The sequence below is a fragment of the Falco rusticolus genome, chromosome W, assembly GCF_015220075.1.
Source record: "Falco rusticolus isolate bFalRus1 chromosome W, bFalRus1.pri, whole genome shotgun sequence".
In the NCBI taxonomy this organism is placed as follows: domain Eukaryota; kingdom Metazoa; phylum Chordata; class Aves; order Falconiformes; family Falconidae; genus Falco; species Falco rusticolus.
The window spans coordinates 25391066-25414760 of record NC_051209.1 but is presented as its reverse complement, the minus strand read 5'-3'; the positions used below and the strand labels follow the sequence as shown (position 1 = coordinate 25414760).

The following is a 23695-nucleotide window of genomic DNA, read 5'->3' as shown; positions in this document are numbered from 1 at the left end:
GACCACACACTGCCATTTGGCAGGTGCCAGTCTTGTCCATTTAAAACATTGTAACCTAAAATATTTTCATAATGATCTTTAATTGCAAAGTGAGTAGTCAACATATGCTTCTTGCCCAGGAGCCATATACCGACTTTGGCAGTTTGACACACAACACTCACTCCATTCACACCACTAATCTTAACTCTTCACTGTCCGGATTGCACACCCAGCTTCTCAGCATCTTGTTGTGTTAGAATTGAAATTTGTGTTCCCGTATCTATTAAAAACTTCACCAATTGTCTCTGAGGACCAACTGGAATTAAAATGTATGGGCCATCATCACTTATCCACTGATAAGCTTTCATTTTCTGGACAGACAGGGCCACTTGCTTTCGGATGTTACTTGGTTTTTTACTTCATATCATGAAATTCCTTCCTAAGGGGGAGGAAAGGGCTGTCTTCTTTTCTGGGGACTGGTGCTGAAGGAGCTGAAATACTCTTCTTCCTTTCACTGTTTCTGGAATGCTTCAATCAGACTCAAGATAATGCCAGTAGGCTGACCTTGAATCACAGCTCTGGGAATGCCTAGGGCTATGGCTTCCAAATTATGCCAATTGTCACAAGTCCAGTCTTAAAAGAAGTCGCGACTTGGATTCACTCCATGCCTCTGTAAATAATCAGTGATACTACTTGTCAACCTGCTGACTATGCCAATTTGTCACAGATGGAGTGACACACTTCACTCGTAAGAGAGAAGTAGCAACATGTTTATTGATATAAAACAGTGGTTTAACAAAGTTTGATAGTAAATGTGACAGTGGTTTAACAAAATTCGATGGCAAAGTACACTTGATTATTTACTGCACAGAGGACAGGGTCAGACAAAATTGTCAAGGACACCCTTCTGTTTAGTCATGAGGTTCAGAAAGGACCCCCTTGCACTCTAAACTCCTTCTCAGAGGGAAGTTTAGCTTACATGTGGCTAGATACAGACTTAGTCTCAGACTTAGTCAATGATTTATATCTAAAGGATTATAAGTGCACAGTCAATCCTTTATACCGCTTAGCTAAGATTTCAAAGTTTTGCATGCTATTAATAATTTATCGAGAATCTGTTGCAGCAAGGAATCTCTCAGCCTCGAGGAGTAACCTTGAGAAGCATCCCTACTCAAGGGGAGGTCCTGTCATGCAGCCCACTGCTGTGCAGGAGAGCTCAATGGGCTCTGGGCTGTCCAGTGTTTATGGTGCAAGATAATTGACTCATAGTCATATTTGCATACTACAGAAGTTAGTTTCTTTCACACTTGTCTTGAGATGGACCTTGACCAGCACTGTTAGGTGGGTGCACTGTTCAAATTAGCCCTTGGCTATTGTGTTGTTATCGGTCTCCCCCAAACCCACTTTGAGTCAGATACAGCCATCCCCACTGGGATACATCCATCAGGACCACCACAGATGGTTATCACTTGAGCATTGTCAGGACTGCCACAGGTGGTTATCACTTGAGCACTGTCACAGAAACAAAGGTCAGGATGGGGAGGGGGGAGGACACCACCACACCTTACAAGAAGCAGTGCAAGTGCAGCAGATGACCCAACCTGAGCTGTATTTGGTGCCAAATAACTCCATGCAATACACAACCTCTCCTGTCCTGAGTGACCACGATAACAGATGGAGCCCAAAGTCATGGACTAAATGAACTCAATGGACTTTTAGAGGGATGGTCCATAGACTAAAGGAATGATACATGTGTGTTTATATTAAAATACTGGAAAGATGATGATGGATTAGAAAATGTAGCATGATGTAAATGGTATGGAATAAGGGGTGGATACTGTACTGGTTTCAGCTTCATTTTCTTCTTAGTAGCTGGTGCAGTGCTGTGCTTTGGATTTGGTGAGAGAACAATGTTGAGAGGACACTGATGGTTTTAGTTGTTCCTAAGTAATGTTTATACTAAGTCAAGGACTTTTCAATTTCTCAGGCCCTGCCAGTGAGAAGGCTGGAGGGGCACAAAGAATTGGGAGGGAACACAGCCAGGTCAACTGACCCAAACTAGCCAAAGGGATGTTCCATACCATATGACGTCATGCTGAGTATATATAAGCTGGGGGAAGAAGAAGGGGGACACGGATGGACGGATGACACATGTTCAGAGTTATGGCGTTTGTCTTCCTGAGTAACCCTTATGTGTGATGGAGCCCTGCTTTCCTGGGGATGGCTGAACACCTGCCTGCTGATGGGAAGTGGTGAATGAATACCTTGCTTTGCTTTGCTTGTGTGTGCATCTTTTCTTTTACCTATTAACCTGTCTTTAGCTCAACCAATGAGTTTTCTCACTTTTACTTTTCCAGTTCTGTTCCCCATCCCACTTGAGGGGGGAGTGAGTGAGTAGCTGAGTGGGGCTTAGTTGCTGGCTGGTATTAAACCACGACTTGCAGTATTAGTAATTACCAGTGCCTGATAAGGTCCCTTCCGGCACAGCTGAAGTGTGTATTTTCACTGGTATACCTTAATGCAGACCCAGTCTCTTGGTTTCAAGGGATGACAGACTTCAGTGGCAGATTACGGCAAAGCTTCTTTCAGCCATGTGTGGAAAGTCCTTAAACATTTCATTGATACATTTAATGTTCTTTAATTTTTCTTTCTCAGTATTAGCTGTATCTTCACATACATCAGCATTTTAATGATGTAGTCATTAGCTCAGTGACTTCACTAAAGCATTCCACTGCTCTCATCCCATTCCAAAATAATGTTGAAAATAGACAAATAACTGAAAAATACATGCATAAGAAAAATTTGGATCAAACTAATCCTGTCATACAGCTGGAATAATCCTTCCTTTGCTGGTGTGGGCCAGAGAATGGGCCACATGAGCAAGGGTATATGTATCTTTTAATCTTGCTGTACTCCAAAAGCCATTTTGCCTGCAATTGGCAGAGAGCAGAGTTTAATAACTCTGCCTAGGTTCACTGCAGGGTATTTCCTACCTCTTGGTTAGTTGTAGTACAATTAGTTTGGAGTGATCAAGTGAACTATAGTCTAAGAAATCAGGATGAGAGAAATTTTTCGAGCAATAGGAGAGTCTCCCTATCTCTCCTTTACTATCTTCTCAGGAATACCTCCTAGGGAAAAATCCCTGGGGACATCACAGGAGTTTGAGCAACCCCACCTCCCCAGCAGCTGTATGGAGTTAAGGGCTGTCTCTGTTTCAGTTCATTAACCCCACCTTCATTATCCTTGAATACCAAATAAGGTATAAAATATTAAATACTGGTGGTGGCTGAGTAGTTAATTTAGAGCATATTCAGTAAGAACTAAAATATTAAAAGTAAAGTTTCTGCTTCTTTGCTGAACGAGCTCTGGCTCCCCAGTGAAAGTGTTGTCTCTAAAACGTGAGTCCGTTCCTGGCGTGCAACAAGCCAATCTTACACAATGAGACAAAATATTGTTTTATTACAATTGCGCAAGTCTGGGTGCTAGCAAACAAAGCTAGCATACCACAGTACAAAGTTACAAACATTATATACAAAATCTTATCACACTTTCCCTGCCCAGAGGGCAGGTCCGTATAGATGATTGGCTATACATTTGCATATCCATTACCTTACTTATTTTACTACTACCCATACTCTCTGAGGAAGGGTCTTTTAGTGGGCCTGGGTCTTTCCCTCAGCGGGTGTGATTTTTAGTATTATAATGAGGATAGTTCACTTCTAGGGCAAGGCTAAAGACCATAAGAGCTGACTAATAGGAGTTTAACATAAACAAGGTAGTCTAAGTGTGCATGGCTTTCATCACAAAGATAGGCTGTTCTCTCTCCCAAAGATGACTCCCTCGATTAGAAGTCCTTTCATTCCTCATTCCTGACAAATCTAGAGGGCCAGCTTGACCTAAACTCTGTGCACAATTAGTTAAACACTAAATCAGAGTTCAAGAATTTGGGAGTTTTAGACAACAGAAGGAGGATCTGAATGTTATTTCAGCCCCCTCCCTCTCACTGAACCCTCTTCATCACCAAGTGTTGCTGCTGCAGCCGCCTTTAGCTCTTACATTCAAGGGGGCTGGGAAGTGCGGGTATCCTCCAGGACAGCAATGAAACTGTCACCTGACCTGTCCCTGTGCCTGAATTGTTGCTCTGTGGTGGGTTAACCGTGGCTGGACACCAGGTGCCCACCCAAGCTGCTTTATCACTCCCCTTCTCAGTGGGACAGGGAGAAAATCAGATGAAAAACTTGTAGATCAAGGTAAAGGCAGGTGATGTCCAGCCACTTCCTGGGAAGTAGGGCCTCAGTATATGTTTTATATTAAAAGCATTCAGAGCATGTATATGCATCAGAATTATTTTTTTTTTTAAGAAATAGCAGCTTTAAAGCTATAATTAGAATATTCCAAGGAAAAAAAACCCCAACAAAATACATCTACTGCCTTTAAGTATTATCTGCTCTAGAATTAGAATCACATAAAGGAAAGAAAATTGTCCTAATCCAAAACACTGAACAGGTAGATCATACTAATAATGCAGAGAGGGACAATGAGGCTATCTATGACAATGAGTAATGTAAGACAGACTATGATACAATCACAATAGAATGTGAACAACCGTGGTAGTATCCTTCTTCTTCACCCACCCCCCATCCCCACCTTCAGTAGTGAAACTGGGTGCAACTTGAGAAATGTCAGGGCTGTGTAGTGAGTTACCAACAGGTTTCAGGGTTGTTTGATGATAGCAAAAGGAATGGTGAAAGCTGAGAATCTTGCATTCTGTTCAAGGCTGTGCTGGAAAAGATGTGCTCTAGTGTTCGCAGACCTTTTTTGTTTCTTTCCTGCAGTTTGGCTCATTGAGCCTGTACCCAGGTTAGCACTAAATCCCATGTAACTTGAATGATTCTACACACAATGGATAAATTATTTATTTGTGGAGATTGGAAGGCATGTTGTGGAATCAAGTGGGGCACTCTGGGATGGTCTCTACTTAGTTTGTTCTATTGCAAAAATTATGAGAAATGCCATGGAAGTAACTTAATCTAAACTTTTTTTATGGACAAGTTATTAATTGTGCGTCTCATGAGTACATTGTCAAATCCCAAGTCTCTAAATTGCTTACTCAAAGTAAGAAGATGTGCTAGCTTCAGTTGGTTTAAGTGTCAGTTACCCATTGTAAAATAGAAATATTACCATGGTTACAACTCGTTAGGAGCCTCTAGAGATAATTTTTGTGAAGCACACAAGTAATGTAAATATGTGGAAGTCTACTGAAATTTGCATTCTTGTTTTTAGGGTTGCTGAACCCTAAAACAAGGGAGTTTAGGGTTAGTGAACCTTTAGTTCAACAAGGGGAAGTGCAAAGTCCTGCACCTGGGGAGGAATAAACCCATGCACCAGTACGTGCTGGGGGCTGAATGGCTGGAAAGCAGCATTATGGAAAAGAACCTGGGGGTTCTGGTGGACACCAAGTTGAACATGAGCCAGCAATACACCCATGTGGTAAAAAAGACCAATATTAACCTGGGCTGCATTAGGAGGTATGTTGCCAGCAGGTTGTGGTCTGAACAGTAATGGAGTCTGACAACAAATTATAAAACAAAGCTTTATTGAGGCACTAGAAAAGATGAGCAACAACTGTGGTGAGTTAACCTTGACTGGCTGCCAGGTGCCCACCAGGCCACTCTATCACACCTCCTTAGCGGGACAGGGACAGGAGAAAATCAGATTAAAAACTCATGAGTCGATATAAAGACAGTTTAATAAACAAATGCAAACAAACGCCATGCATGGAAGCAAAGGAAACACACAAGCAAATTATTCTCTACTTCCTATCAGTAGGCGATGTCCAGACACTTCCTGTGAAGTAGCGCCTCAGCATGCATAGCAGTTGTTTTGGAAGACAAATGCCTTAATAACAAATGTTCCCTCTCCTCCTTTCTCTTATCTTTTATTGCTGAGCACAATGTCATATGGAATAGAATATCTCTTTGGTCAGTTTGGGTCAGTTGTCCTGGCTATATCCCCTCCCAACCTCTTGCCCACCCCCAGCCTACTGGCCTTTGGGGGGGAGGGTGTTTTGGGGTTGGAGACACAGTCTTGGTGCTGTGTGAGCACTGCTCAGCAGTAGCCAAAACACTGGTGTGTTATCAACACCTTTCTAGCTACAAATGAGGGCTGCTATGCGGGAAGTTAACTCCATCCCAGCCAGACTCAATACATGCTCTTAAGGGTAGAATCTTTTAAGGACCCCTAGAAGGGTTTTAGGAGGAAAACAAATCATATATCCCCTTTGTGACTGTTCACTCAACTCCTGCTCAGATTTTGGCTCACACCTCATGCTAAGGCCTGATGTCTGCTGGGAGTAGCATCATTAGGTCAAAGTGAGAGCACCACATAGACAGGACAGGTGGCCAGAAAGAACTAAAGGGCCATGATGCAGCCATTATCACCTGCAAATTGCTGTCTCTGGCAGCCATTATCTTTTGTCTGGTAGTTTCTTCAGAATCCACTAACTTATGGAAATGGTATAGACCAAACCTCCAGGCTGGAGGATATAAAACATCAGCTTACCCAAAAAGCTTTTGAAGCAGATCCAACAGCAGCTGGACTGCTGTGGCTTTCATGCTTCCGGGTGTGATACAGGGGATGCTCTCACGGTGATTGGAGGAGGAAGGATAAGCACTCACAGTCAGCTAGGTAACTAATTATTTTCTTTTGCTCATAGGATTCCAAATAATTTGCACATTCTTAAGAGTTACGGGTTATAACTTATGAAACTTTGTGACTCGAATGGTGAAAAATTGAATTCACGTGCTAGACTAGTCTGGGCAAAAGGGACTTGAACCCCTGTTGGTTGCGTTTGTTGCATTTCTCAGTGAGCTCATGAAATAAAGTTTAAATCGCAGAGTACGCTGTCCTGTAAATTTGAGAGATCCAAATGGACTGTGACACCCCTTGGATCAGGGACTTATTTGAGCATCCTTGGAGACAAGGACCTCTTGTGCCACTAACAATTGGACTGGCTGACCCTAGTTGTCCTGTCCAGCCACTTGTTTACAAGCAGGATCATATGCATTTGTCTAACAAGGGTTTTACATTTCCACTGGGTCTATTATTTGCAGAGTTAAGTGATTTTTGTTCCTCTATAATTCATCGATTTCGACAGCCCTGCTTGGGTCTACTACTTGGCTCCATCAGGTTTAAATCTCCGTAAGATGCTCTTCCTTTGCAACTGTGCATTTCCCTTTTCTACCTGATTCTTCACAAATTTGGAAATTCATTTTAGAGGGCTCAGCCTTAACCTGATTGTCTCGGGTTTCATCCTGCTTTATAGCCAACATAATTAATGATTTGATAGATGGAAGCTATCTGTTACTTATAGGAGGCCTTGTACATATTTTCGTAAGCCTCCCTTTTCATCCCCCAAACTACAAATCCCAGTCACTAGGCCTGCTGATTGAGTAATTTACACCTCCTATTGTCCTTCTAATGTTCTGTAAACATCTTTTCAACCCAATTGTTCCAATTAACCCATGAATTTAGTAGCACAGGTCCTCTTCTGGTGCCAGCATAAAGCTCTAGAAAGTTGGTTACAAATTTATCACTGTAGACACATTAGCAAAGGATCAGTTCCCCCCTCACATAAGAGTTATATGTGTGCAATCTTGGGAGTACTCACAGCTCAACCAGATCCTGCTGGATATGAAACTGAACAGAGGGAATAAAGAAGAGAGAGCCAGAGTCTTCTCAGTCGTGCCGAGTGACAGGACAAGATGCAATGGTCACAAATTAAAACAGATTAAATTCCATCTGAACATAAGAAAATACTTTTACTGTGAGGATGGTCAAACACTGGCACAGCTTTCCCAGAGAGGTTGTGACAACTTCATCTGTAGGCAACCTACTCTAGCTGCCCCTGCTTCTGCAGGGGCACTGGACTAGACGATCTCAAGACCAACCTCTTCCAAACTCTATGATTCTGTGTTAGTCAGTGGAATAACACCAAGTGGTTGCTCATCCATGTGGGTATCAATGGAAATCCCAAGGGAGACCTTGAGCATACCAACTGTGACTACAGGGCTCAGGAAAAGTGGAAAAAGGGCACCAGAGTTCAGGTGGTAGTCTCCTCAAACATAGAATCATAGAATGGTTTGGGTTGGAAGGGACCTTAAAGATCATCTAGTTCCAACTCCCCTGCCATGGGTAGGGATGCCTTCCACTAGACCAGGCTGTTCAAAGCCCCATCCAACCTGGCCTTGAACACTTCCAGGGATGGGGCATCTACAATTTCTCTGGGCAACCTGTTCCAATGTCTCACCACCTTCATAGTGAAGAATTTCTTCCCAATATCTAATCTAAATCTACCCTCTTTTAGTTTAAAACCATTACCTCTTGTCCTATAGCTACATGCCCTTGTAAAAGGTCCCTCTCCAGCTTTCTTATAGGCCCCCTTTAGGTACTGGAAGGCCGCTGTAAGGGGTCTCCCCGGAGCCTTCTCTTCTCCAGGCTGAACAACCTCAACTCTCTCAGCCTGTCTTCATAGGAGAGGTGCTCCAGCTCTATGTGATCATCTTCATGGGCCTCCTCTGGACTCGTTCCAACAGGTCCATGTCCTTCTTATGTTGGGGGCTCCAGAGCTGAATGCAGTACTCCAGGTGGGGTCTCACGAGAACAGAGTAGAGGGGGACAATCACCTCCTTTGACCTGCTGGCCACGCTTCTTTGATGCAGCCCAGGATACGGTTGGGCTGTAAGTGCACATTGTTGGGCCATGTTGAGCTTCTCATCCACCAGCACTCCCAAGTCCTTCTCCTCAGGGCTGCTCTCAATTAATTCTTCGCCCAGTCTGTATTTGTGCTTGGGATTGCTGAGACCCACATGCAGGACCTTGCACTTGGCCTTGTTGAACTTCATGACGTTCACCTGGGCCCACCTCTCAAGCTTGTCAAGCTCCTTCTGGACAGCATCCCTTCCCTCCAGCATGTCAACCGCACCACACAATTTGGTATTGTCATGCTGGCTTAGATAGGAGCAGACTAACCCTGCACTTGAGCCTTACTTTGGTCCCTGGGAAAACCATGGATAAAGTCCTCTTGGAACACATTTCCAGGCACATGAAGGGAAAGGTTATTGGGAAGAGTCAGCATGAATTTACGAAGCAGAAATCACTGCTGACTCACCTGATTGCCTTCTATGATAAAATGACTAGATTTGTGGATGCAGGGAGAGCATTGCATGTCATTTACCTCAGCTTTAGCAAGGCTTTTGACATGATCTCCCACAACATTCCTGTATCCTTTTTGGGGCATTAGGGTCTGACTTCTTGGACATGTAGATGGTTAAAAAATACCTGGTCAGCCGGTCATGCTCAAAGGGTAGTGGTCAACAGATCATACTCTACCTGGGGGTCAGTAACAAGTGGAGTACTGCAGGGATCTAGGCTATTTAAGATCTCCGTCAATGACCTGAACGAGGTGACAGAGTGCACTCTAATGAAATTTGCAAATTGCACCAAAGTTGGGAAACAGTTGATACACTTGAGGGCAGGGCTGCCAGCAAGAGTACCTGGAGAGGCTGGAGGAATAGGGCAACCTTGTGAAATTCAACAAGGACAAACACAAAGTTTTGTACCTGAAAAGGAAGAACCACCTGCAATGATACAAACTAGGGAGCAGCTCTACTGAAAAGGATGTGGAGGTTTTGGTAGACAGCATGTCTACATGAGTCAGCAGTGTTTCCCTGGCAGCAAAGGCAGCCAGGAATATCAACAAGAGCTCAGCCAGTAGTTTAATGGAAGTGAGTATTCCCTTTTAGTCAGCACTCTTTAGAGTGCATCTACAGTACTGTGGTCAGAATTGGGCACCCTAATACAAGACAGGCATTGACAGACTAGAGTGAGTTCAGTGGAGGGCCTCCAAGATAGTTGAGGAGCTGGAGCAAATGCTCTGCAAGGAGATAATGAGGGAGCTGTGCTTGTTCAGCCTGGAGGAAAGGCTATGGAGTGTGGGGGGAAGACAGCTAATAGCACAACCCCCACCCCCCAACACCTGCAAGGAAGTTATCAAGACAACACAGCCAGGCTCTTTACAGTGGTGCATGGCGGAAGGATGAAAAACAATAGGCACGAATGGAAGCAAGAGAGGTTCAAACTAGATATGATAAACTTTTTTACCATGGGAACAGTTAAGCAGTGGAGCTAGAGCCCAGAGAGGCTGTGCAGTCTCCATCCTTGGAGGTTTTCAAGACAAGACTGGGCAAATCCCTGAGCAACTTGATCCAATCTCATAGCTAACCTGCTTTGAGCAAAGTGAACTCCCTTCCAACTTTATCCTATGATCCTACAACTGCCTGATGCAGTACAGGCAGCCATTCTGTTCTTGTAGACTCAGGGAGGCTGTGCCAGTGTGATGCTGTGCTAGGAGGATGATTTACAGTGGCCTGGCAAACTTCTACAGTGAGCTCATTCTATGTTGAAGGATAAAATTCCCTTCCAATCTGAATTATGCTGTGATTCTGTAATATTCCAAGAAAGCAGGAACAGAGGGTAGGGGAGGAGGAGCAGAAAGAAGAAGGAAAACTTTGTTGTGGCAGCATGCCTGACTAAAGTTATCAACAATTTATGGGCAACACATGACAGATTTGTGGATTTATAGAAGTCCTTAGTATTTTTTTGTTTGAAGATTAAGGGGATTAAACTTTAGAATGTGGTTGTGTTTGGGGCAGCATTCAGCCAGCAGGAGCAGAGAATACCCAACTGACAGGTAAAAAAGAGGAGTCTAAGGATTTGACACTGAGAACATTTCCTGGCAAAGTAAATGGGCTTGATTGTTGGCCTATTAGCTAGCAGATTGTGTTGGGTGTATGTGACAAGGTCTTGGTAGCAGGGGGCAGGGGCTACATGGGTGGCCTCTATGAGAAGAGGTCAGGGGTTGGCCTGTGCCAAACAGCTGGTTCCAGGAGGGGGAAGAGGTGCTTCAGGCACCAGAGCAGATATTCCCCTGAATCCTGTGGAAGAGACCACAATGAAGCAGGTATTTCCCTGTGGTCCATGGAGAACCCATGCTGGAGCAGATTTTCCTGACAGGAACTGTGGCCCATGTGCCAGAGTCCAATACTCTCTGACCAGGTTCTTTTAGATATGTCACACAAGTAAGTTGTAATATTTTAATACCAATTTTACTTATTTTAAGATATTTGATGTTACACAGGATTTTGATTTAGCAGAGTGATACAGCAATAAACTGAAATCCCAATACAAGCATAATATAACAATTGCAATATGCAGTTGAATGACAATACAAGCATGATTCCTATTACCGGTATCTATATGCTCACCATCCTGATGCTGTGTGTCTCCAGTTGCTAGGAAGGAATACATGGGTTGAAACCAACACAAGCTGACCAGTTACTGTCATGGGCAAAACGGACTTGACTTGGGGAAAATTAATTTAATTTATTGACAATTAAAAGAGATTTGAATACTGAAAAACAAAGACAAAAAATTAAAACTATACACACCCTTCTTCCCAGGCTCAACTTCACTCCTTCATTCCCAACTCTTCTACCTCCTCTCACTGCCCCAAGCAGCACAGGGAGGATGAGGAATGGGGGGGTTAAAGTCAGTTTATAACAGGTCCTCTCTGCTTCTCCTTCCTCCTCACACTTTTCCCTTGCTCCAGTGTGGGTCATCTCCATGGGCCGCAGTCCTTCAGGCTAAACCTGCTCTGGTGTGGACTCTCCACAGGCTGCAGCTTCTGTCAGGAGAACCTGCTCCAGCATGTGCTCTTCATGGGCTGCAGTTCCTTCAGGAAATATCCACCTGCTCCAGAAACACATGATTATAGCAAACACAAGATTATAAGCAATGGCATGGCTCTGGTGTACTGCTAGGAACATTTGATGTCTGAGTAATCTGGGAGCAACAGTCAGTCATGGAAATGCCTTTTGAATGAGGGTGAGAGTCACACCATCCCTTGGCTCCACCAATGGTAGTGTGATTTGAGAGATTCAAACTTTACATGGAATGTGGATGGGACCCTGCCTACACTTCCAAGGTCAAGGGTCAGGGTGTCAGGGCAGTATGTCAGCAGTCTGTCTAGGCCTACAATAACAGTCAAGTGGCAGGGTGTCACAGGTTGATGGAGGTATCATTCCCCTCTACTCAGCACTGGTGAAGCCACACATGGAGTCCTGTGTCCAGTTCTGGGCTCCCCAGTACAAGAAAGACATGGACATACTGGATAGAGTTTAAAGAAGGGCCACAAGGGTTGTTTTAAGTGAGTGAAGCATCTCTCCTATGAGCAAAGGCTGAGAGAGCTGGAACTGTTTAGTCTGGAGAAGAGAAGGCTCGAGGGGCATCTTAATGTATATAAATATCTGAAGGGAGGCTGCAAAGAGGATGGAGCCAGGCTCTTTTCAGTGGTGCCCAGTGACAGGACCAGAGTCAATGAGCATAAAGTGAAACACAGGAGGTTCCATCTGAATGTCAGGAAACATTTTTTTACTGTGAGGGTGACTGAGCACTGGAGCAGGTTGTCCAGAGAGGTTGTGGAGGCTCCCTCCTTAGAGGTATACAAAAGCCATCTGGACATGGTGTCATGGTTTAACCCTAGCTGCTAATTAAAGTACCACGCAGCTGCTCACTCACTCCCCCCCACCCAGAGGGATGAGGAGGAGAGTCAGAAAGGAATGTTCAACTCGAGGGTTGAGAAAAGAGCAATTTAATAATTGAAATAGAATAAAAATGAAAGAACAATAATAACAATACTGACAATAACAGTTATAAGGGGGGGGGGGGGAATAAAATACAAAGGGAAAGGAAGAAAGAAAACAAGTGATACACAATATAACTGCTCACCACCCACTAACCGATGCCCAGCCAGTCCCCGAGCAACAATCAACCGGCCCCGGCTAACCCCCACAAGTTTATATACTGAGCATGATGTCCTATGGTATGGAATGCCTCTTTGGTTAGTTTGGGTCACCTGTCCTGGCTGTGTCCCCTCCCAATTTCCTGTGCCCCTCCAGCCTTCTCGCTGGCAAGGCCTGAGAAACGGAAAAGTCCTTGATTTAGTATAAACATCACCCAGCAACAACTAAAACCATCAGTGTGTTATCAACATTGTTCTCACACCAGGGCCAAAACACAGCACTGTACTAACTACTAAGAAGAAAATTAACTCTATCCCAGCTGAAACCAGGACACATGGTCCTGGGCAACAGGCTCTTGGTGGCCCTGCTTGAGCAGTGGAGTTGGACTGGGTGACCTCCAGAGGACCCTTTCAACCTCAACCATTCTGTGATTCTGTGAATCAAGTGCTCAAATATCTTTTTAATATGTCTTTTGTGAAGGTAGTATTTCTATAAAAATGCTGCTTCTGTTTTTCTGTCTTGTATTAAGCTATGCTAAAACACTCATGCTGAAATAAGGATGTAGGGCTTTCAGAAATTTTCTCAATGAAAGATTGTATGACAATCTAACATACCTGGCCTAGTAAAATTTCCAGTGTATCCTTACTATTGAGTTCTTTGTGCTTCTAGTTAAATGTGCCACAAACCTTTCTCAATGTGATCTTTCATCTTTTTCTTTATGTGTTTTTAGTCCTCCTGCTCGCCGTCAGAGAGCAAGAAGGGATCGTCTGTCTCGACACAATTCTGTTAGCCAGGATGAAAACTATCACCACCTGTTCTATGGACAACAGCAAGCAATAGAAGAGCCCCAAGCCTTTAACCCTCCAAATATATCCCATCGTATGTTGCACCCAGCTGCTCACCCGCCACAGCAGAACACAGTGATGGTTGACATTCATGATCAGGTAAGAGTGTGTTTAGAACATGGATGCAAATGTCTTAAACTCTGTGTATTCCTCTCCAAAGACAGCAAATGAGTGAACGCTCCTTGACAAGTTACTTGGTAATGAGGGTCACATAACACTAACTCCTATTAGTCCTTTTGTACAGCGGGTTTTTTTCTTTTTTTCTTCTGAGTAGTATCAGTGTATAGAGAGCTGCAGCATTCAGTGAAAGCAGATACGTTTGTTACTTAAGAAAAAATAAAAATCTAGACTCTAATAAAGAACAAAAGTCAACAGTCTGCCAGTGTGTGTTAGCACAGTTCTGAAGATCTCTGCATCCCACCTTTGAAATGTGACTCTTCTGCTTCTGAAGTTAATTTAGTTTAAGATATGCTACGGTAATAATGTATTTTACTTCACTGCATATGAAGTACCTCTCCTTAGCTTAAAGTGCTTTACGTAGTTTAAATATATTCTTTAAAAATAGAATTCACAATGCATGCAATTGCCTGCCTGCATATATGCTAGTGATCAGGGTGGGCAAACAGGGTGTGGCGCAGCAGCAAGGGCGATGGCGCAGCAGTTTGCATGGCAGTTCATGCAGAAGGGTGCGCAGGAAGGGTGGGGTAGCTCTCCCAGCTCAACCAGGGAGAAATGGTATCTACCCATCAGGAGTCCATGGCCTCTCTAAACTCTGCACCTGCCACGACTGATGCAGCTTCCCAGACAGAGCTCTGATGGGAACATGCTGCCATCCAGGTGTCCTACTCTTAGGCCAGTATTGGATGGGAGTAGTGAGTACATCTGTGGGAGGCGCACCCAGGTAGAGGAACTCCTCAGCTTAGTGACAGAGCTCTGGGACAAGGTGAGTAGGATGAGGAGTATCAGGGAATCTGAGAGAGATAGATTAATGGAATCTCACCCTACAGTCCCTGGGACAGGCCTGTCAGGCAAACAGGACAAGTGGTATGGAGGATTCTCTATCCTCTCTCCACCTGGCTGAACATGGTGACTTAAGGGATAGCAACAAGTTCCTGCCCGGCACAGCAGGCGCATCTCCTCCATGACTACCCCACCTTCCCAGGTGCCCTTGTATAATAGGTACAAGGCTCTGCAAATGGAACTGAACAATGATGAGGACGACAGTTCATCTAGCTTGGAGGTGTTTCCAAGGTTAAGTTGGCCTATGCCCTGTGTGAAAACTGCTTCCAGAAAGAAAAAAGACAGATCATTGTCATAGGAGACTCCAATATGCAGACAGGACCCACTTAGGGATGTCTGCTGCCTCCCTGGGACCAGGCTTAAAGATGGTGAAGAGAAAGCTTCCTACTCTGGTATGGCCCTTGGATTATTATCCATTATTGATTTTTCAGGTAGGCATCAATGAAGTTGCACCAAGAAGTCCAAGGGCAATCAAGAGAGACTTCATGGCCTTGGGACGACTGGTTAAGGGATAAGGAACAAAATCAGTGATCTCCTCTATCCTTCCAGTTGCAGGGAATGATGAGGGAAGAAATAGGAAGAGCCAGCAGATCAATACCTGGCTCCAAGCCTGAAGAATTTTGGAGGATTTTATCATGGGTTGGTTACACGACACCAGGCCTGCTGGCAACAGATGGAGTGCACTCGTCTCTAAGAGAGAAAAGGTTCTTTTCGCAGGAGTTAGCAGGACTCATTGAAAGAGCTTTAAACTAGATTTGAAAGAGGAAAGGGATAAAACCAGGCTCATTAGAGATAAGCCTGGGGGTGGCATACCAGTGTTCAAGGGACGGTGTGCTAGCAAGGTTCATTAGTCTACCATCTCAGTGGAGGAAAGGGATAGGGATCCACATGGCAGCAAAGACATAAGGGTTACTGATGTGTTAGAAACCATGGAAGTGCCTGAGAATGGTCACATAGGAATTAGGGCTTCTCCCCCAAAAAAGGTGGCAGGATCAATAGCCCAATTGAAGTGCATCTACGCCAATGAATGCAGCATGGGCAACAAACAGGAGGAGTTGGAAGCCATTGTGCAGCTGGGAAACTGGCATTTTTGCCATCACAGAAACATGGTGGGATGACTTGCACAACTGAAGTACTGCAATGGATGACTATAAACCCTTCAGAAGGGATAGGCAAGGAAGGAGATGCGGTGGGGTAGCCCTGTATGTTAGGGAGTGTTCTGACTGTCTAGAGATTGACAATGGTGATAAAAGGCTCGAGTGTTTATGGGTAAGGATAAGGGGGAAGGCCAAAAAGGCAGATATAATGGTGGGAGTCTCTTATAGACCACCCAACCAGGATGAAGCTGCAGACGAAATATTCTATAAGCAGCTGGGAGAAGTCTCATGATTGCTAGCCCTTCTTCTCATGGGGGACTTAGCAGATGTCTACTGGAAATGCAATACAGCAGAGAGGAAATGGTCTAGGAGGTTCCTGGAGTGTGTGGAAGGTAACTTCCTGACACAGCTGGTGAGTGAGCCAACTAGGGAAGGCGCCCTGCTGGACCTGTTGTCTGTGAGCAGAGAAGGACTTGTGGGTGATGTGATGGCTGGAGGCCAACTTGGGCATAGCAATGACAGTTTTCAATTCTTGGAGAAGTAAGGAGGGTGGTCAGTACAACTGCTACCTTGGACTTCCAGAGGGCAGACTTTGGCCTGTTTAGGAGCCTGGTTGACTGTGGTGACGCAAGTCGAGGCGGACTGAAAAGAAACACTATGTCTGCGTGGCTAGGTTCAGACAAAATGGCCTTTATTGTTTATACAAACTATTTATATATCTTAGACAGTGCAGGTGTTAGACCCTGATAGGTTTTTGTGTCCTTCTTCTTGCTTGCTATTTGCTGTTGCTGTAGGTGCCTGTATGCTGCGGTTCTAAGTTCTGGTTCTTCACATCCTGTTTACATACCTGACAATTTGTGGCTGTCTTAAAGGTACACGGCTAAATCTTTGAAGTCAACTAACTTGTCTGCAGACCCGCTGCAGACCCCAACAGTTGACAGAGTCCCTTGGGAGGCAGTCCTGAAGGGCCAAGGGGTCCAGGAAGGCTGGACATTTTTCAAGAAGGAAATCTTAAAGTCACAGGAGCAGGCTGTCCCCATGTGTCAAAAGACGAGCCAGCGGGGAAGAAGACCATCCTGGCTGAACAAAGAGCTTTTGCTGGAACACAGGGAAAAAAGGAGAGTTTATGACCTTTGGAAGAAGGGGCAGGCAACTCAGGAGGACTACAAGGATGTTGTGAGACTATGCAGGGAGAGAATTAGAATGGCCAAAGCCCAACTAGAACTTAATCTGGCTATTGCCATAAAAGACAAAAATTGTTTCTATAAATACATTAGCAACAAAAGGAGGGCTAAGAAGAATCTCCATCCTTTATTGGATGCGAGGCAAAACATAGAGACAAAGGCTGAGGAAAAGGCTGAGGTATTTAATGCCTTCTATGCCTCAGTTTTTAATAAATTAAGACCAATTGTTCTACAGGTACTGAACCCACTGAGCTGGAAGAGAGGGACGGGGAGCAGAACAAAGCCACCATAATCCAAGGGGAAATGGTTAGTGACGTGCTACACCACTCAGACGCACACAAGTCTATGGGGCCAAATGGGATCCATTCAAGGGTACTGAAGGAGCTGGCAGAAGTTCTCACCGAGCCACTTTCCATCATTTATCAGTACTGGCTAACTGGGGAGGTCCCATTTGACTGGAGATTAGCAAATGCGATGCCCATCTGCAAGAAGGGCTGGAAGGAGGATCCAGGAAACTAAAAATCTGTCACTCTGGACTTGCTGCCAGGGAAGGTTATGGAGTAGATCATTTTGAGTGCCATCATGTGGCACTATACTGGTTTCAGCTGCGATAGAGTTAATGTTCTTCTTAGTAGCTGGTGCAGTGCTGTGCTTTGGATTTGGTGTGAGAACAATGTTGATAGGACACTGATGTTTCCAGTTGTTGCTGGATAACATTTATACTAATACAAGAACTGTTCAGTTCCTTGGGCCCTGCCAGCCAGAGGGCTGGAGAGGCACAGGAAATTGGGAGGGGACACAGCCAGGGCAGGTGATCCAAACTAGCCAAAGGGATATTCCATACCATATGACATCATTAACTCTATCCCAGCTGAAACCAGGACACAATCAGTGCTAATAATAGCATAAATGGGAACAACCAATAGAGAGTTTGATCAGGTCCTGATCACAAGTGGTGTTCCCCAGGGCTCAGTATTGGGGCCAGTTCTGTTTAATATCTTTATCAGTGCCTGGGCGAAGGGATCAAGTGCACCCTCAGTAACTTTGCAGATGACACCATACTGGGCAGGAGTGTTGATCTGCTTGAGGGTAGATTGGCTCTACAGAGGGATCTGGACCGGCTGGATCAATGGGCCGAGGCCAACTGTATGAAGTTCAACAAGGCTTAGTGCCAGGTCCTCCACTTGGGTCACAACAACTTCATGCAATGCTACAAGCTTGGGGAAGGATGGCTGGAAAGCTGCCTGGCAGAAAAGGACCTGGGGGTGCTGGTTGACAGCCAGCTGAATATGAGCCAGCAGTGTGCCCAGGTGGCCAAGAAGGCCAATAGCATCCTGGCTTGTATTCGGGCATAGTGTGACTGGCAGGACTAGGGAAGTGATTGTCCCCTTGTACTCAGCACTGGTGAGGCCGCACCTCAAATACAGTGTTCAGTTTTGGGCCCCTCACTACAAGAAAGACATTGAGGTGCTGCAGCGTGTCCAAAGAAGAGCAATGAAGCTGGTGAAGGGCCTAGACAACAAGTCTTATGAGGAGCGGCTGAGAGAACTGGGCTTGCTTAGTCTGGAGAAAAGAAGGCTGAGGGGAAGACCTTATCACTTTCTACAACTACCTGAAAGGAGGTTGTGGCAAGGTGGGACTTCATCTCTTCTCCCAAGTAACAAGTGATTGGAGGAGAGGAAATGGCCTCAAGTTGCAATAGGGGAGGTTTAGATTGGATATAAGGAAAAATTTCTTCACCAAAAGGGTGGTCAAGCATTGGAACAGGCTTCCCAGGGAAGTGGTTGAGCCACCATCCCTGGAGGTATTTAAAAAACATGTAGACATGGTACTTAGGGATATGGTTTAGTGGTGGACTTGGCAGTGCTTGGTTTATGGTTGGATTCAATGACCTTAAAGGTCTTTTCCAACCTAAATGTTTCTATCATTCTGTGATCCAGGTTACAAACTGCCAGGCTTAAAATGCAATTCTTACAGCACAGCTTATAAAGTGACTTGTATTCAGTATAGCAGGAGATCACTGATGTATTTTCTGTGCAAAGTGCTGCTGAAGAAGGAAGTATCTGCACCCAAAGTAGGGTGCATGTATTAAAGCTAATAGTCTTTCTGGCCATGTCACAGCCTTCTGTTGTATTTGAACAGTTGAGCTACTGAAGTATTTCTAAATAATAATACAATTTCTGTTTGCCCTTGGGTGATCAGATTTACAGTGTCATCTTGAGAAATTATTGTTCTATGATGCTGTCTCTACCTTCCGATCACCATTGACTACCAGGTGTTAGTGTTTTCAGAGTTACTATGGGTCTTCCGAGATGGTGGTTTGCAGAGACTACTCTAGAGAAGGAACCACTGTTTCTTTTTTTTTCTTTCTTTCTGCAGTGAGAGCAGTGGTAACCTCTCCTGAATTGCACCTGGCACTGCCCTCAAACATCCAACAATTATGGCATTAAAAACTCTTTGACAGCTCACAGACAAAATATTTACATTTGGTATCTGAACTGGAACTAGATCAAAGTCACTGTTTCTGCTGAGTGGGTTTTTTCCCAAGTATGTGCAGTTTTGAGATTTGAAGTTTCATTCAGTCGTCTGTGTGGTGTTCCTGTTTTGACCTCTGCATCTCAGGGCTAGTTCAGTAGGTTAGCTCTCTTCATTTTAATTATTCTTACCTTTGTTACAAACTGTTCTTGCTTGTTCATTTTCCAAGGGTGGATTCCATTTTAGTAGGTTGTGAAGGAAGGTTCTTCAAAATAATTGTTTTCTGTGGATCCACATTCCCTACCTATGATTCTTTGCAGTTTTTACTAGATTCCTGATGTAGTACAAGAACTGAGCAGTGTATGGGTCCAGAGTACTTTCTACCCTTGGATTGATGATTGAGTACTAAATGAATATTGATAACAAAAAACCTGTAAGCCATCATGTTCTCTACTATGTTTGTAATTATTTAGTGGCTGTTGTCTCAGAGGCATGATTATGAATATGTAACCTTGTCTTTTTCAGCTTTTAAATTAATCTTTGGTTTCAACTACTGTTAGTTATGTTAAGACACATTCCTGGAACATTGTTCTGAGTAGGCATTCATAGATTGGTTCTTTACAGGAAAGAAAATCTATCTGAAGTTATTTTTCTTCAAAGATATAAGCCTCTGCGTTAACATTTAATCACTTTACAAGGACGAGTTGAAGAGGTTCTTTAGCTACTTGTAGGGAGCTTTTTCCCCCCCTTTTTCTGACTGACTTTTATGTGGGAGTTACTGCTGCCTATTTTCTCTAAGAACTAATCATAGTGTGTGGGAGGGGCAGCTTTGCTGAATTTGAGATGCTTTTGAGTGCCTCTAACAGTCCCTTGGAGGACTTAACATCTTGAGAGCTCCCTCCTGGCCTTGTCCTAAAAGCACTGACTGATGAGTGATACTCCAATGAGAAGATATCTTTTCTTTTTTCTTTTTTTAAAGGACAGGGATTTCAGGTATTTGCCTTCTTTAATACCTTCAGAGTAAAAAATACTTTTTTATTATGTTAGGTGAAAGCTTGTTTTCTGTGCCATGCCATAACTGTCCAAAGCCCTTGTAACATCTTACTTCATACACTTGTGTTTTTGCTGCAGATCCATCAGGGCACAGTCCCCGTCTCATACACGGTGACAACAGTGGCGCCACATGGAATTCCACTTTGTACAGCCCAGCACATACCACCCTGCAGCACACAACAGGTCCCAGGTTGTTCTGTGGTATTCAGTGGACAGCACCTTCCTATCTGTAGTGTGCCTCCTCCAGTAAGTACTGTTCTCTAGTTATATTGATTCTGTATTTAGACATAGGAGGTGGAAAGGCTGGAGTTTCACTGCCCATACAGCTTTCTCTAATGTACAATAAAAGCTGTTATTTCCTGGGGTAAATTTTAATGGTATATATAACATGGTATATATAATAGCGCAAGCTTTAGAGCTAGTAAACATATTGTGCTTCCCTGCTCCCTTCATAGAATTCTGCCATATTCTCATGTATTTTTGACTCAAAATGTATGCTGGTTTATGATCTTGTCTCTTACCCTATCTATTAACAGCTAATCTACATACATTCACATGCTTACAGGAAAAGACATTCAAAGTTTGTAAAGTACTATTAGGAATCTCACCTAGAGCTTTTATCTGAAAATGGTCTTATAAAAGGCTACAGCTACAGCTGACAGCTCTTTATGAAAGACAGAAAAAGAAGGGGATTGCCCCTTACATGAAGGACTAGCTCAAGCATATAGAGCTCTTCTATGGAATGGGTGACAGGCAGAGAGGTTGTGGGTCAGGAACAAAGAGACTAGTAAGGGGTGATATCATAGAACATAGAATCATAGAATGGTTTGGGTTGGAAGGGACCTTAAAGATCATCTAGTTCCAACTCCCGTGCCATGGGTAAGGACGCCTTCCACTAGACCAGGCTGCTCAAAGCCCCGTCCAACCTGGCCTTGAACACTTCCAGGGATGGGGCATCTACAATTTCTCTGGGCAACCTGTTCCAATGTCTCACCACCTTCATAGTGAAGAATTTCTTCCCAATATCTAATCTAAATCTACCCTCTTTTAGTTTAAAACCATTACCTCTTGTCCTATAGCTACATGCCCTTGTAAAAGGTCCCTCTCCAGCTTTCTTATAGGCCCCCTTTAGGTACTGGAAGGCCGCTGTAAGGGGTCTCCCCGGAGCCTTCTCTTCTCCAGGCTGAACAACCTCAACTCTCTCAGCCTGTCTTCATAGGAGAGGTGCTCCAGCTCTATGTGATCATCTTCATGGGCCTCCTCTGGACTCGTTCCAACAGGTCCATGTCCTTCTTATGTTGGGGGCTCCAGAGCTGAATGCAGTACTCCAGGTGGGGTCTCACGAGAACAGAGTAGAGGGGGACAATCACCTCCTTTGACCTGCTGGCCACGCTTCTTTGATGCAGCCCAGGATACGGTTGGGCTGTAAGTGCACATTGTTGGGCCATGTTGAGCTTCTCATCCACCAGCACTCCCAAGTCCTTCTCCTCAGGGCTGCTCTCAATTAATTCTTCGCCCAGTCTGTATTTGTGCTTGGGATTGCTGAGACCCACATGCAGGACCTTGCACTTGGCCTTGCTGAACTTCATGACGTTCACCTGGGCCCACCTCTCAAGCCTGTCAAGAGAATCATGTTGGCATCCCTTCCCTCCAGCATGTCAACTGCACCACACAGCTTAGTGTTGTTGGCAAACTTGCTGAGGGTGCACTCAATCCCACTGTCCATGTCACTGACAAAGATGTTGAACAGCACCATTCCCAGTACAGATCCCTGAGGAACACCACAAGTCACTGGTTTCCACTTGGACATCGAGCCATTGATCGAAACTCTTTGAGTGCAATCATCCAGCCAATTCCTTATCCACCGAGTGGTCCACCTGTCAAACCCATGTCTCTCCAGTTTAGACAAGGATGTTGTTCAGGATAGTGTCAAAAGCTTTGCACAAATCTAAGTAGGCAACATCAGTTGCTCTTCCCTCATCCGTCAATGATGTAACCTGTTGATGCAGAAGGCTCGGACACAACTTATACGACCAATGTGATCAAGTTAGTGTCACTTTATTAATAGACTCACACCAATTTATACTCTACAGCTAAAAATACACACGCTACGCACGCTTTGTTACGTAAAAGGTGATGGGTTAAAACTACTCGTTCACATGCTTCCATCTCCCCTATGATTGGTCCCGGTGTGGTGCCCACACGCTGCTCCCCCCTTACGCAGGCATCCTGCTTATTCTCATCTTTCTGTCCAACTCTCTTATCTCTCTGCCAGTACACAGTTTCTTTGTCTCCCTTGGTCTTGTCTATGTCCTTCACAACACCTGCAGCTTGTTAGAGCCGCGGCCTGTTATTACAAACCAGTTATTCGGTCTGGATTGCTCATAATATGCCCGTTTTCTTCCAGCCACTCCACAGTAACCCCATCGTAGAAGGTCACCAAATTTGTCAGGCATGTCAGGCATATCATGATGTGAGCTTGTTACAGACCACCTGATCAGTTTGTAGAAGGGGCAAGACCTTCTTTAAGCAACCTGAGAAAGTCTCCAGATTATAGACCCTGGTTCTTATGGGGGACTTGAAACTCCCTGACATCTGCTGGAAGGGCAACAATAGGACAGAAACAGTCCAGGAGCCTTCTGGAGGGTGTTGTAGGGGGTGAATGATGATGAAAACTTCTTAATACAGATCTTGAATGGGCCAAATGGGGGGATGCACAGCTGGATCTGCTGCTCATTGTGGCATATGAAGGCACGGACTCAGATTATGGTGCAAACAGAGATGCTTTATTGTGCAAAGAAGGTCATATTTATATCTTTGAGCCCGGTTACAAATTCCAGCTGTATGTTCCACCAGGCTCAGGGTGGAAGCCGTTCATGCAGTTACATAGCTATATATGTTTATAAATACACAAACACCTTTTTGGCCAGATAAACATGTTTTTCTTTCTTACTTTCCTTCATAAGACTCAGTTGTTTTCTTACTTCCCATTAGTAACGATCAGACAGTCTCCGTCCTCTTCTCCCACAGCTCATGAACAAGGAAGAGCTAATTGAGGATGTGGCAATCAGTGGCAGCCTTGACTTGAGTGGAGTTCAAGAACCTGAGGGGTGTGAGGAAGGCAAGAAGCAAAGTACAGATCTTGCATTTCAGACTGTTATGCTTTTGCTTTACCTATGAAA

General features: G+C 44.4%; 1 protein-coding gene and 1 long non-coding RNA gene across 5 annotated transcripts in view; one reads left to right on the top strand and one right to left on the bottom strand.

Moving 5' to 3' along the window:
* LOC119140693 (E3 ubiquitin-protein ligase RNF38-like) overlaps positions 1-23695 on the top strand; it is a 176147-nt gene that overhangs the window by 108677 nt on the left and 43775 nt on the right. For all 4 annotated transcript variants that reach the window (XM_037372224.1, XM_037372227.1, XM_037372225.1 and 1 more), the window contains 2 exons: positions 13570-13783; positions 20592-20759. In XM_037372224.1, coding sequence (XP_037228121.1) covers positions 13570-13783; positions 20592-20759 — 382 coding nt within the window. The remainder of the gene's footprint in view (positions 1-13569; positions 13784-20591; positions 20760-23695) is intronic.
* Positions 1781-17705, bottom strand: LOC119140696. Its single transcript, XR_005101692.1, has 3 exons — positions 17582-17705; positions 4096-4101; positions 1781-1816 (listed from the first exon to the last, which is right to left on the bottom strand). It is a non-coding gene; the product is annotated as an uncharacterized LOC119140696 (long non-coding RNA).